This window comes from Onychostruthus taczanowskii, unplaced genomic scaffold, assembly GCF_017590055.1.
Source record: "Onychostruthus taczanowskii isolate IOZ18803 unplaced genomic scaffold, ASM1759005v1 scaffold8, whole genome shotgun sequence".
NCBI lineage: Eukaryota > Metazoa > Chordata > Aves > Passeriformes > Passeridae > Onychostruthus > Onychostruthus taczanowskii.
Window position 1 is genome coordinate 17,465,174 of NW_024505892.1, and position 15,089 is coordinate 17,480,262.

A 15,089-nucleotide genomic window follows, 5' to 3' on the forward strand; every position below is an offset into this window, starting at 1 on the left:
ATAGCAAAATCTGAACCCACAGCAGCAAACTTTGTTTGGTTGCCTTGTGATCCTTTGGCAGCACACAGACCCTGAACACTACTGAGATCTTACTGATTAAAGATATAGAAAGTTCAGAATAATTGTGTGAATATTGTGTCATAATAGTAAGGCAGGAAAGCCTTTTTTAAAAATCTCATTTTGGAAGGTTTTCTGGGTAATAAGGCTAACAATAAATGTCAGGTTTATCCTACATAAATACAGATCTCTTAAACTTCTCTTACAAATTAATGCATTGCCCCCCATAGTAGTCTGTCTACCTTGTTATTATACTGTATTGAATTCTTATTTTTAATATTTTGATTAGCAGATTTCTGCCAAAGTAGAAATTATTATTTCAATTTATAATAAGCAGGATAAGGAGGATTGTTACTTTTCCACCAATAATAAATGCAAGATTTCTTATTTCCTACATTGAGCAACCAGACACATGCATGGGTAGCCTTTAAATAGCCAGTTTACAAACAGCAAATGTTTTCTTAAGGTATGTATTTAAGTGTTAGTTCCCAAGCAGTTAGACTTAATGATTAAGATGAATAATGAACATGGGGAGTGCAGCTGTGCTGAGCATCACTTGGCCAGACTGAAGTAATGTAGTAAAAATGAAATGACAATTCAGGTAGATATCTGAGGAAGATGATTCTTTTAAAATTCAAACCTGGGGTACTCAGACAAGTAGAAGAGCTGTCAGGAAGGATGGCATAGCATGTAAAGTGTTGCATAGACTACGCTAACAAGAATTAGATGCTTTTACTAAAAAAAAAAGTGTTAAATGAATCTGTGAAAGAGATCTTTCCACAAATAAAAAGTTTTCTCTTTGATTCTTTTGAGTATGTTTTCAGCTCTGTCTTTTAATCTCATATTAATATCATTTTGATACTGGAAGCATACAAGTTCAAGAAAACAATGCAGGGGGTAATAGTATAAATACTTGTATTGCTGTTCTGACAGAGATGTTGCTGGGCATCAGTTGTTTGGCAGTAATTGCCTGGGTTGTATTCTTATCAGTAAAAAATTTACTTTCTGTTAACTTCATAATTACAAGTTGCTTTTTTTTAACTGGTAAGTGTCTCTTTCATGACTATCTATTATTTAACTAAACTCACAGAAAGTTAAAAGAAAAACTTTGCTTTATATGTGTGCAATATTAATTCTTTTGCCCATACAATCGATTTCTATTCTACACTGAAATCCAGGACAGTATCAAGACCTCAGATGCTGCAGAGACTGAGGTACTGCTAAAAGTGAGGCAAAGTAGTTCCCTTGCTCTTGGTACTTAATAAGGTGATCTTAGCTTACAGTGTCTAATACTCACAACATCCTTATCAGACCAACCAAGAAAAAATAATTTTGTGATATAATATAAATAACTAAATCACAGTACTATGAATAGTTGTGATCTTGACAAAGTTAGATTTTGTTTCTTCAGTTCTCAATAAAGCTGGACTTAGCTAAACCTGTCACTCTCTCGGTAGCAGTCAGTTTGGGAAGGTGCAAAGTGCTCGCACAGGGGAGTTGTGCTGCCTCAGAGGGCAGTGGGCAAGCCTTTGGGGCAGCTGCTGTCCAGGTGTCAGGCCAGGGCAGGCTCCCCTGGCACTCCAGACAGCTCTCCGAATCCAAACACAGTGTCCAAGTGCCATCTCGTGGCCACTGGCAACAGAATTGAGCAGACATAGGTACTGCTGTGCTGGGTGGACCCTGGCTGGCAGGTGGAGGAAATCCCCTACCCAGTCACCCATTCACTCCCTCCCAACAGGAAGAGGGAGAGAATTGGAAGGACCAAAAGTGAGAAAATTTGTGGGTCAAAATAAAGATTGTTAAATAAGTGAAAGGGGGGAAAAAAAGCTCCCAAGTGTTGCAAAAGCAGTCAGTCACCAACAGCAGACTTGTGCCCAGCCAATCCCTGAGCAACAGCTCCTTTGGAAAAAGCAAAGTTTCTTTGCTCTAGTTTGTTGCTGAGCATGACCTCATACGGAAGGGAATATTTCCTAGGTCAGCTGCTCCAGCTGTGCCAGCCATGTGCTCCTCCAGCCTTTAGTGCACCCACAGCCCCCTCACAGCCAGGGCAGTGTAAGAAACAGAGGCAGCCTTGACAGCACGTGAGCTTTGCTCAGCAGGAGCTGAAACATGCCTGTGCTATCAAGGCTGTTTTAGTCACAGTCACATAGCACCACGTGGACTGCTGTGAAAGAAATTAACTCCATCCCAACCAAAGCCAGTGCAGGTACCTGCATAAATTACTGCATCAATGAATACTCTTGCTTTTTGGCAGTGAAAATAGTAGGATTAGTAACTTCTACATATCCTCTGAAGGCATCATTTGTGTGACTTCAGTCATGTTTTACAGAAAGGTGATCACAGTATGAGGGAATTGAACTTATCCCTTTTTTAGGAAGAGTGAAGTATCTTTCTGCCACTTTTTTTTGTAATCACTAGTTGGTCCTTTTTTTATAATGCTGTAACGTGATAGTTTTGTAAATACAGTTATACTTGTTGCTTCCTGCAACTGTTTAAGTTTGGCTCCTGCTTTGTTGCTTTGGATTGCTTCTGTGCCTGGAAAACAGCATTGAGTCTTGTGCTATTGCTGCTTACTGTTGGCTAGGCATTTTCTTGTCATTTGGGAGCTGGAAAACAGTTCCGTGAGGTAGAGATGTCTGTGCAAGTGGCATGGAGCATCCATAGAGGCATCTGAGAATATGGCTCAAAGCAGTTTGTAAGCTGCCCTGTTGGCAATTAGGAGCAACCCAGTGTAGAAAACCATCAGATTGTACAAAGTAGAAGGAAAGAGAAAACAGTACAGCACGCAAATGAAGTTCCCTAATTGTTTAAACTAACATTAATTAACTAGTTTCAGAATTAAGTAGGAGCAGCACTACATTAGTTCTTTTATATTTCCTACAATTGTATTTTAGAATAGACAAGTAGTGCTCAGAGCAAACAGTGAAAGTGATGCCAAAAAAGTAACAAGATTAATTAGCTCCAGCTGCAAGACTTTCATAACATAATCCTTGTTATTTGTCTTGCTTGCATTCTTTTGAAATTTCTCTCCACAGCCATGAAGGTTAAGTATCACAGCCATCAACAGTCACCTAACATAGGAACCAGTACTTGATGAAAAATACAACAAATGGATGAAGTTGATAATGTTGCTGTCAAGAAATAATTGTAATCATCTGCTCAGATACAGCATCTAGAAGTTTAAACACTTTATATGACATATACTCTCATTTTAAGTTGTGGGGTGTGTAATATTTGAACTGAATTTTCTCTCGCTAGGTCAATAAAGTTCTCCGAAATCACAATATTAAGCCACATTGGATGTTTGCACTGGACAGCATAATCAGAAAAGCTGTGCAGACTGCTATTACAATTCTGGTCCCAGGTGGGTCATTCTTAATACTCAGCAAATGTTTATCAGCTGATCTCTTTAAACATGCTTTAGAGTTGTGATTATGATGCTTCACTTAAGATTTTGAAACCACCAGCAGCCTTTTTCCTGTTCATTGTCTGTTTTGCAATTCAGAAACTAATCTGTGTATTGTTCAAGCTGTTGGAAAGCACCTTTCCACAATGTGTAATCTAAATGATTCTGCAACACAGTGAGTAGTAGTAGGTTAAGGTGCTCTGGGACCTAATTTTTTCAGGTGCACAATGTGGCCTATTGCTTATGGTCAGAAACTGTCTTAAAAAAACCCCAAAAAACAACAAACCCAAAAAACCCCAAACAACCCCAAACCCTTGACTTGAAGCCTGCCAAAACCAGCCAAACAGGTCTACAGTGCCTGCAGTTTGTGCATTGTATTTTAAATGTAGAATTAGAATATATGGCTTCACTGAGGGAAGGAGTCTGTTTAGATGGAGCTGTAGCCCATTCTGTTACTTCTCTACCTATTTCCAAATTCAGTTTTTCTGCTTCTTCTTAACTTCTAAATCTGGAATTAATGGTGACATTTTAAAATATGTAATTTGATGCTTTAAGTTGGAATACTTACATTCCTGTTTCCTGCAGTGGGTTGAGTCTTAGATTATCAATAAGGGGATCTGAAAATTACTTTGAAAGTTACATCTATTCCTATTCTCCTTATTTTCCATATCCGTAGCACAAACAACAAGATATACATAGATTTTCTGTGTTACTTTCAAGTCACAAAGAAACTCCTCTGTCTTCTGATTAGAATGCTGAACACCTCTTACAGGCATGTACTTCATTGCTGTGTAACTGTAGAATTCCTTCTTAGTAGTCTGTTCTTCCCCATACAGCTTATTGTCAGCATTAATTGTAGGTGGTCAAGCTTAAACAAAATCCTCTGCGCCCCAGTAGTTTTTAGGCACTGATCATCTGTTGCTTCCCTACTTCTGATTACTTGCCCTTGCCTTTGTCTCACTTTTTTTTCTTTTTTTTTTCTTTTTTTTTTTTTCCTTATGATGTGGAGATTTATCACTGGCCTTAACACTTCTTAAAGTTATGGGATGTTTAAGGAAGGAATGGTACAAAGCCAATTTTATGCTGCCTGCTGGTGAACAATGGCAAAGAACTTCTGCATCACACTAATAAGAACAGAAGTTCAAAGCAAATTCAAATGTATTTGCTTAGCAATATGTGGGTAACTGCTACATAATAAATCTGCTTTCCTGAATTTAGAGAAAGTACAGCTCTGTTGATCTTATGTTCAGCCTTGAAAAAGGTATGCAGCATTGAAATGAAGAGGTGAATTAGATCAAGGAACAAATGTTTCTTTTGTAAAGAAGAGAAACATACTTGTTAGTTTAGTTATTCAGCAGAAAGGGCATAAAGCAAGTGGGATTCAGGAAAAAGAAATACATTTTTGTGGGGAGACTAGAGGGAGTTCTTAGGAGTAAGGAGCCAAAATTGAAGGAAGGAAGGAACAGAGATTTATATTAAATAGTTAGAATTAACAAACAGATGTTGTTACAATAATAGGTTGTATAGGAGTGTCAGATCTTGTGTACATATCTCACATACCTGCTAGGCTCTGGCAGGTAGTTTAAACAGGGAACAACAAAACCAGGGTATAGCTTTGTGTTTGTAGTTTCATGGATGTGCATCATTACAAAATAGGCAGTGTTCCCTCTGATAAGTAGAAGGGAAGTGTGCTTTTCATTGTTGGGAGAGGGGCCTTTTTGTAATTTCCTCTCTATGTTTGGATGCAATTTTTTGGTGAACATGGTATTCTTATAAGGATGGAATGCTAAATATGCAACAACAGGAATACCTGGATAGAAAAGAAATAATGGTTTTTTGTTTAATAAAATGTTTCAAGTCAGACATACAAGAAAATACAAACTACCGAGAATGGAATTAAGCAAAAGAAACTCTGCTGTACATGATACTTCAGCACAATTTGACAGTAAATGGTAGCCAAATCAGGAATCATGTTCATACAGATGTTTGTTTTTTACAGCTCTTGAACCTTTGATAAGCAGAATAATAATCTGCATAAACAAGGGTGCTGTTATGTTTTGAGGGATCTTAAACCCCTAGAAAATATCTGTTGTCCTGTTACAGAAATTTCAGATCTGTTGTAACCAAAGCTTTAGGATGATCTGGAAATAGTCACTTGGGTCTGCTTTTGTTTTAATGTTTAACTAATATTTAACGTCTTTGGTGTTTTTTCTTTTGCTTATATTTAATAGAATTAAGGCCACATTTTAGCCTTGCATCTGAAAGTGATACAGCCGATCAAGATGACATAGAGGTTGAAGATCAAGATGAACAGCCTCAGAATCAAACCATCCAGCAGCCTTGCATTGTCTTGGAAGATGCAGTAGCTACCTCAGGTGTAAGCACACTCAGCTCTACGGTGTCCCATGACTCCCAGGCTGCTCACAGATCACTGAGTGTCCAGCTGGGCAGGCTAAAATTAGAGACAAACAGGTAAGTCTGGACATCAGGAGACAGGGACACTGCCCTGCTTACAGCAGTATGCATTGGTTAGCTTTCAAAATATATATAAGCTGGAATACTAGTGACAGTGCTAAAATTCCATTGCAGTGTAAGTTGTTCCTTTTAATGATGATCCTTGTTTAGCTGTGACTGATCACTTACATAGTTGTATGAATTTCAACAAAACCATAGTGATGCAAGTTAAGGTCAGACTTGATTTCAGGTGCCCTTTCAAGGAAGGTCTGACTTGCTGCCAAACTTCTGCTTTTTCTCTCTTTGGTGTGCTCTGTATGGCTGATAAATGGTGTTATGTTTTGTTTCCATTAAGGCAGAACTTGCTGTTCTTTTCTATAGCTATTCTCAGCAAATGAACTCAAGCTAATAGGCAGCCACACAGAAACTCCACAAGGAAACTGCTTCAGATTTCTTTTGTGCACAGAAGTCACTGCAAGCAGGATCTGTGCTTACCAGCAACCATTACCTTTTTATTAAATAGAGAAATAGGGAGAAAATAGGTGTTTTGCTTAAAAGAAGAAATGAGGCAGATATTTGGATATTGTATTTTTTTTCAGAAATATGTCTTGCACTCTGTGCAAGTGAAAAGTGGCTCTTTAAGGTTTTGTTCTTCTTTTAAGAAATGTCAGAGAAAAATTCAAATCCAAATTATCTATATATTTTGTTTTATTTTCATTAAAATATACCAAATAGTCTGATATACCAAAAACTAGATATTTTGCTTTTGCAGCACGTGATTTATGACACTGGATTTCCTACAGACCTCAGTAAATTTTGAATCTGACCTTGACAGAAAGAGAACATGTCTTCAATAAGAGAATTGTTCTGCTGGTAGAACATTCTTTGGAGCTGCAGTTTCATTTGAAATTAAAATGTTAGATTACACTTTACTTTTACAAATGTCTGAGAAGGTTGCCATAATCAGACTAATTAATTAGACTGTACTGTATTTAATAAAGTGTCAGTATTTTGGGGTCTTTATGTCACAATTAATTTTTTTACTTGTGACCACTGGAAATATTTTGATTGTCTTATTGTTATACCTAAAGAAATACATAAATATTTTAGATTGACTCACTTTACTTCACAAGCTTATGGTGGGGAATAGCCTCTGAAATGATCAGCTTGTAGAGGTACTTTTTTGCTAACACTTCTTCTGTAAATTTCTCACATACAAAGCCTTTGGCCAAATAATCACATCCAGTCATTCATGCAGAGATTTTGAATCAATAATACAGACAATTGTTTAAATATTTATGAAAGCTTTATTGGCATAAGCAGCAAGCAGTTATCAGGAGAAAATAATGGATTATTTTATTGGCCCTGAAGGCCTTTTTCAAGCAGAATTGATAGACTAGGAATAAGCTAACTGAAAGGTGACCTGTCTGGATGGAGTATCAGTTTGCACTGAGAATACACCCTATACCCAAGCTGTGGGTATAGATGCACCAACAGCTCTGTTCCCATGCAGGGTGGACTTCTTAAGGTTTGTTAGCTCAGGTGTGGAAGCACTCAAGTGCAAATATGTCTCTGGTAGGCCTGCATGCAAGCTAAAAGTAGGGCTAGATGTTTTTACAATGCAATCATGTGGGATTCAGTGCCTGTGCAAAGGCAGGTAAAGGGCTTCTGTGGCACATTTTCTAACTGAATTCCTGTCTTTCAGAAAAGGGTTGCAGTGCTCAACTAGTATAAGTTTTAAAAATAAATTTAATATATGGATAAATGAAAGAAAACATGCTGAAATGGAGCAGTTGTTGCATAGTTCTCAGGCTGACAGAAGTTTCAAGAAAGGGATGAAGATGCTGCAATCCTTTCAAGGCAGAACTTCTGAAGACTCAGGAGTCAATTATAGGTTTATGAGTCTGCTCTCCCTGTCCAAATTTTGACCAAGTTCCTGATAACATATCATTCACAAATTCTGTATTTTACTAACCACCTTTCTAAAAGAACAAATTGCAGCAGTTTTACATACTAACTTTCCATTATATTCTGACTATTTTCTTTTGATCAGCTTAAATGGTGCTAGTCACTGAATCTCTCCAGGTTTCTCTCTGGGTTTGTGTTAGCAAGGAGGTCAAACATGAGTTTCAATTTTCTTCTGCTTGTCATTCTCAGAAGTAATTGCTTAGGGAAGTAGGCAAGTATTTTGCCTCCTCTTTTCTCACTCTTAATATAGCCTAGGAGGGTAGACACAAAGTGTCTTATATGTGAGGAAGGGACAGCCCTTGTGTGGTTGAGAATGTATTTTTCTTATTTATGAAATGCAACCATATGTTTTCACCACATTTTCGTCACTGCTCTACTCTTTCCATACCTTTGAAAATGTCTGCTGGAGAGATGTGAACTGGCATTTTTCCTTACAATGGTTTAGCCCTTAGTTTATGAACCACTTTGATATTTGTTCTCAGTTCCAGTTTTGTTTAAAACAGAGCACAGGCTGTTGAAATTTCACTGAAATTTTCTACCATACGCTTGTTTAGTGGGTGAACATATATGTGGAGGTTAGGGTGTTTGGGACTTGTGTATGAATATTTATATCTTGATATAGGTCATAATCAATCTATAGTGAAAGAATATACCTTCAGTGAAAGCTGAAGAATTCTGTCCTTGTCTTTGTCAGGAATGTTTCCGGCTTAGGTATAGTAAGATCTTTCCTTTCTCAAAAATTTGAAGTTACTGAAGGAAATGAGTGCTTTGTTCTCATTATTTCACAGGCTATTGGAGGAGTTAGTTCAAAAGGAGAGAGAATTTCAAGTCCTCTTGCATCAAGCTATAGAAGAAAAAGATCAAGAGATCAGGAACCTACAGCTCAGGTCACAGCCAATAGGTAAGTGAGAAGAATTTTTAAAGAAAAGTTTCATACTGGCTATAGAAGAAAAAGTGCCAGCTAAATGTCTGTCCATTTTATTGAGCCAGCCTCAGCAAAGATGCTTTATTGTGCTGCTTCTGGTAGGGTTTGCTCTGAAGTAAGAATGTACATTGTGGAAACAAATTACTGGATTTGTTAATCACAGTACAAGGAATGAGTATGATTCAAATATTTTTGTTTGTGATTATATGGAAGAGGGCAAGGCTCATATCCTACTGAATAAATATTATTCCTAAAGAGGATAATCTAGTATGTTTAGCTGTATGTTCCTCGAATTACAGGCTGTTCCAATTGTTACAGCGGGAGTTCAAGAGGGTGAGATGCAAATACACCTAATTGGTGAGATGCAAATACAACTTAAACATTACTGAGGAAAGCCGAGTTTGCTGTGCCTGCCCTGAAGATGCTGGAAGTGCTAATGCAGTTTGGTATTTTTCTATAATGTGCTTCTAAGTGTTGCTTCCAAAAGCAGCTGATCATCAGCCTAAGACATCGCCTGTGCAGCAACTGTATGAGTTACACTGACAGTGCAGTTAATTGATGCAACAACCTTTGTGTAGAAACAGTGACAGTGAAATTGATGTGCCTTGTACTAGCAAAGTCATTTTCAGAAGAGGGCAGAAAAATTTTGTGTGTGTAAATGTTCACACTACTTTAACTGTACCCTTAACCAAGCAGAGGAATTAATGTATAACTGTCTGTAAATTATAATTAAGTGTGTTCTTTTGGAATTGGCATTTATTTATGGGGATACTGGTATTCTAAGCTTGAAGGGAAAGCTCACTGAAGACAGTGCTTGAGAAGTCAAAAATGACAAGAGGTTGCTTTGGCAACACAAAACCTTGTCTCAAATATGCTTGTTCCAGATATTCCTGGATTGTCTGTCCGTCATCGTCATTCCACTGGCACAGGAACCGAAGACCCTGATCTCATAAACTGGCTGAGAGCTCATGGAGCTGACGAGGCCACGATAAACAAGGTAGCAATGATCCCATTCACTGCCTGGCACAGTTGCAGTACTGTTTTGTGACTCAGTTAAAAAAATACCAAACCTTTCTCATTACTTCAACACATTTTGAGAGATTAATTTGTTTTCAGAGGATAGGAAAAAGCCATGAATGTGAAGGCCTTCATAAATATAAAGTACCATTAATAGTTCCTAAATCTGATTGTGAATAAAGCAATAAAATATCCTGGTAAACAGACACTTGGGTTTTCAGTGTCATTACACACTGCAGCATTCCTGCTGATGCTACTCTGGCTACAGGATACAAGTTCACCCTTAGCTAGCTGTGCTACAGTGAAATATCCTGAAGTAGATCAGTCTGCTCTGCAGCACATTATATAACTTTAGAGGTGTTAAAGATTTCAGCTAATTTAGGAATACCTGCATGTAGTTATCACTCCTACAGATCAGACCAAAGGTTCCTCCAAGTTCAATTACATCAAACTTAGATGCCATTCTTGAAAAGGTACATCTTAACTGTTTTCATTTCCTCATGGGTTAAATGTGATATTACTTATGGTCAAGTTTTTGTTCAGTGAAGTCTGTAATTCTGTGATATGAGTGGTAGCAACAGAAATGCCAGTTGACAAAGGTTTTGAGTAGCTGTAAAAGCATTACATCTTTCAAGTTGTGTCTGGTAGGCCGATGCAGAGTATACAGTGTAAAATTTAAATAGTTTCACTCTATTTGTAGAAACCATGTTTTTCTGTTACATGTACTGCATTCAGCCCAATTTTAGGTTTCTCCCAAATTTATGCTTCTCTTTCTGGGGGCAGGTGATTCTAGGAAGATGAGCTTAGGCATTTAAATAATATTTCTAACAAAATGTTCATTTGCATTTCTTTCTGCAGTTCTTGGCTGAAGACTATACCTTAACGGATGTTCTTTGCTATGTTACACGAGATGATCTGAAATGTCTGAGACTGAGGTAATGCTTCAGTTAAATGAATTGTACGTTGTAAGAAGAAAAATTGATACTAAGTCTCTACTTATTTCATTGTGTGCAATTAATTTAAAATAACTAACACTTTCCAGTATGTCTTTGTATGCTGATACATTTCTGCTAAACAGCTGATACTGTTTAAATCTTAAAATAAGCTTTTTTCCTATTGAAGGCAAAATTTTAAGGTAAAGCATTTACCTTACAACTGGAGACGCTAGATATCCCATTAGAGCCCTGCTTTTATTTTAAAAAGTAGAGCTAGAAAAACTTTGAGTAGTTTATTATCATCATCAAACTTCAGAAATGTTACTCATGGAGTGTAAGTAACACTACATTTCACGTAATCATGCCAGGTGTATAGGTCACCAGCTTGCATCATGTTGGAAGTCAAATGCGGGTTATGCAAGTCCTTTGGACCAGAAGTCTGAATTCCAGACAGCAAGCATCTGCCAAGTGGAAAGATTGCCCTGTCTTGTAATCAGAAAAGGACTCTGTTCTCTGTTTGAGTAATGCATGTTGGATTTCACCTTTGATCAACCTTTATATCATTGATCAAAACCAGAGCAAGAAAATCAGAAAGCACCTCAGTTGGAAGGCTTTCAGGCTAGAGAGTATCTGTGTACCTGAGTGTCTTTATGATTTTTCTTTACAGAGGAGGAATGCTGTGCACGCTCTGGAAGGCGATCACTGACTTCCGAGAGAAACATGCCTGACACTGATATTTTTTCTTTGCTCCTCTGCAGAGATGAAAAGATTTCCTTTCAGCCAGAGCAGGTGTGCTGTCAGAAGGACTGTTGCACTTTAATCCAGTATTTGTTTACCAATGTTAAAAACACTGCAGCTTCCTGACTGCTTTTACTTGTATAATCCATAAGGAATCTGTAAACAACGCGCAACATTATTTTACTTTAAATGTTTTTACATGCAAGTTTTTCAAAAATTTTTAGAAAACATACACACAAAAGTTATGAACTCATGTAATATTGTAGTTAAAGTCAGCAGATGTTAATTTCATGACAAGCTGATGTAAGATTTCATGTAACAGTATATCACTGGAACAAAAACAAAATGTGACAACTTTTCAATTTCTTTGTAATATATACCAATATTAACTGTAATAGAGCTTCATAATTTCAATCATAATTAGATATTTTTCTTTTAGTGTGCAAGACCTAAAGGTAATTGTTTTTACCTGCCACCCTACATAGTTTAATATTGTTTATTTTTGGTAATTTAAGTTCTATGGTGCATTTGTTTTAGAGTTGTTTATGTACTACTGAACTGTACCAGTTGTATACACCTGAAACACGATAATGTTAGCTTGTTCTAAAGCTATCTCTGACATACACAGTTGAAAATAAAAATAACCTAAGACTTACTTTTTCCTATATTTTTGGACTTATAAAATAATAACAATGGTGTAGAACTGGAAAATATTGGAATAAAAAAAAAAAAGAAAAAAAATCATACTGAGTATCAAGGGAACCTTTCTGATGCATCTTACATTTACTGTGATTTGAGTATGATAACCATAGCACTGAATATTTTCTTGGTTTTTCTATTCAGTCTAATTATAGTATTAACAAGCCAAGACCAAACAAAATTCTTCTCTGGGTGCTGTACTTGACTTGAGAAATGAAAAGTTCTGCCTCCATGCACTAAATAGTCATTGTGGACTGTTGTTTCTTTTTCTGCTTTTGTTTATACAATGATTTGTTTTTCCTCACATGTAATGAAAAAGGGTGGTGGGTGTTCCCTGTCCATCTACTGTCATTGTCACTCCACCATTCTAGCACTGGGTATCAACAGATTCTTCTGGGGCAGCTACAAAAAATTCCATTGTAGGTAAGACTTGTCTGGACAAGAAGCTACTTCTTTTTTCATAAGCCTTGGTAACCAGTAAAAGGCTTATGCTCTTAATTTTTCAGGTCTAGCAGGTATTTTCAAAGGAAACTAATCTTTTTTTTAACATAAACACATTGCCCTAATGTGTATATAGTAACTTTTGCTGGCTATAGTGCAACAATTATGTATTAAAAAATAAGATAAAGAACAGTAGATTAAATCCTTTTAGTCAGATTTTCTTTTTTTTACTCTGAAGATGGTTCTATTGCTTTTTAGGCACAGATGTATTCAACTTATTCCAAAAACTGCATTTTACTAGAAACACAGCTACTGTTTATTAATTTCTACTGCTATTACAGTAGAAAACAATATATTTTCAAGGTAATTTTAAACACTAGACAGACCAGAGGTGGAAGCTGACTTGTAAAACCCAAAACTTAAAAAAGACTTCACCCATTGAGAAGTAACCCTAAGACAATAAACTTCTCTAATTTGATTTTTGTGTGAAGCATGATCCAGCTTTGGTCCAGCTTTGAAAACCTCTGGTTTCATGCAGTGTGACTGGAAGGTAATTGCACTGCTCTGTTTACTTGGAAAGCATGCAGCCTGTTCTCTATGACTCACACTGCTCAGAAATGCCAGCTATGTAAGGGAGAAAGGAGTGTGATCAAGGTTTCCACTGAATGTCTCCATGAGACCTAGCCTGGAACCAGCTGGAATTAACTCCTATAGTTCTTTGCTGGCTTCACCAGACCCAAAGTGGCTTTTGCAGCATTGCTCAGCAACCAGTTCTGTATTCTCCATGGTGAGACTCTGTTGGATCTGATCCATGCCAGGCCAGGCCGTGTGCACTTATGCTCCTCCAGCAATTCTGGTCTGAATGTGGTCTCCTAAGCAGCACAGCTAATCCATACAGATACTAGATCTGTGCACAAAAGCTTATGTAAGATCCCTACATCAGGCTACTTCAAAGGTACCAGATGTTACCTTTTACATCCTCAGACAAAACATGACATAACACTTTGGGATGATGTGCATCAGACAGGTTAGCCTGGGAATCTTCAGCCTGGCTCCCAGAATATGCTGGTGGGTGGATGGACCACAAGAGAGGGCTGTGAGATTATGTTAGTGCAGGATGTTGCTGAGGGCAACATTTTGACCATAGGGCGGTATACCAGTGGATTTGAACTTGGATAAACTCTTAGTCCTTGATCAGTGCTGTTCTAATCCAGGGCTCAAGATGATTGAGAGACACCTTTACACCTCCCTTAAGGGAGCACAGAAGGGAAAACTCGACCAAGGCAGTGCTGATTTTGCTGTCTTTTGCACCTTTCAGCATAGAGCCCAACCTATTCTTCTATTACAGACACTCCTGCTCACAAAGCCACAGGGCGTGTTTATCACTCCAGCCCCAAACTCCTTGTTTTAGACCACAAATGGCTCTTGGTGCAACAGCAAAATATTAATCTCTCCTTCCCCTAGAAGACCTTGTGCTCTGAATTCAGCACTTTCTGAAAGGGGAGTGCTCTGCGTGGTGACTGAAGTTTGCTTGGTCCAAGTGCACCACACCAAGGGAGCTGCCCCTCCACCTGCTTGCCTGCATCCACAGCTGCATCCTGTGAGTTCCCCAATTCACCTACCCTCCTTCACCCTCTGATGATTGGTGCTACTTACAAACATATGAAAGATTATGTTTTGATGCAGACTAGAACACTTTAAAGAGAAACACTCTTATGAGCCTGAAAAGCAGCACAAAGCAAGTTAAGGCAAACTCACAGGAAAGGTAACAGGACCGTGACCTTTACAGAAGTGACTGATACATCGACAGCTCTTCACAGAGCCATTTTTTTGGAAGCAAGGCGTTGCACGCAGCTTTAAAACCGGCTGTTTAAGAGCACGTGCCGCAGGAACGAGTCTACAGCAGTGCAGCTCTTTCCCACACGATGCGGCGCATCGCCTGGGCTTGTGAGGCGGCCGCCACTCCTCCCACCTACTGCCGAGATGGCGAGCATCCCCAAACCTGTTTTTTCTCTCTGCGCGGGTACCGAACGAGCTGTGCCAATGCGGCGGGAGCTGCTCTGAAGAAAAAAACTAATCACACCTGTGTGAACAGCGGCACCTCGGCAGCCCGGGCCGCCGCGGGGGCCGGGAGTGCGGGCAGCCGCCCCCGCACCACCGCGGCCGCATAAACGCCTCCAGTCCGTCAGAGGCGGCTGCTCCCGGCCCGCCGGGCCGGTCCCGCCCTCACCTGCTGCCGGGCAGAGCCGCGGGCGGGGGCGGGGGACGTGGCGCTCACCTGCCCCGGGCCGCGGAGCCGCGGGGCGGAGCAGAGCAGCCGCGCTCGGCGAGCAGGAGGAGACATGGCGGAGGCCGCGGGCAGGAGCGGCGGGCGCCGGCGGCCCGCAGGTGAGCAGAGGCTGCGGCCGGCCGGCCGGCCGGGGCGGAGGGAGAGAGGGAGGGCGGCGCG

The 15,089-nt window shown here is 39.1% G+C and overlaps 1 protein-coding gene across 2 annotated transcripts in view; it reads left to right on the forward strand.

Moving 5' to 3' along the window:
• The window catches only part of MAP3K5 (mitogen-activated protein kinase kinase kinase 5), a 99,503-nt gene extending 87,348 nt beyond the window's left edge, over positions 1-12,155 (forward strand). The window contains exons 25-30 of one of the 2 annotated variants that reach the window (XM_041423768.1): positions 3,316-3,421; positions 5,695-5,935; positions 8,674-8,786; positions 9,695-9,807; positions 10,686-10,762; positions 11,430-12,155. In XM_041423768.1, the coding sequence (XP_041279702.1) occupies positions 3,316-3,421; positions 5,695-5,935; positions 8,674-8,786; positions 9,695-9,807; positions 10,686-10,762; positions 11,430-11,490 (711 nt within the window). In that variant the 3' untranslated portion in view covers positions 11,491-12,155. Of the gene's footprint in view, positions 1-3,315; positions 3,422-5,694; positions 5,936-8,673; positions 8,787-9,694; positions 9,808-10,685; positions 10,763-11,429 lie in introns of those variants that run through there. The other variant, XM_041423769.1, reaches the window with a different exon arrangement.
• Positions 12,156-15,089: the final 2,934 nt, after the last annotated feature.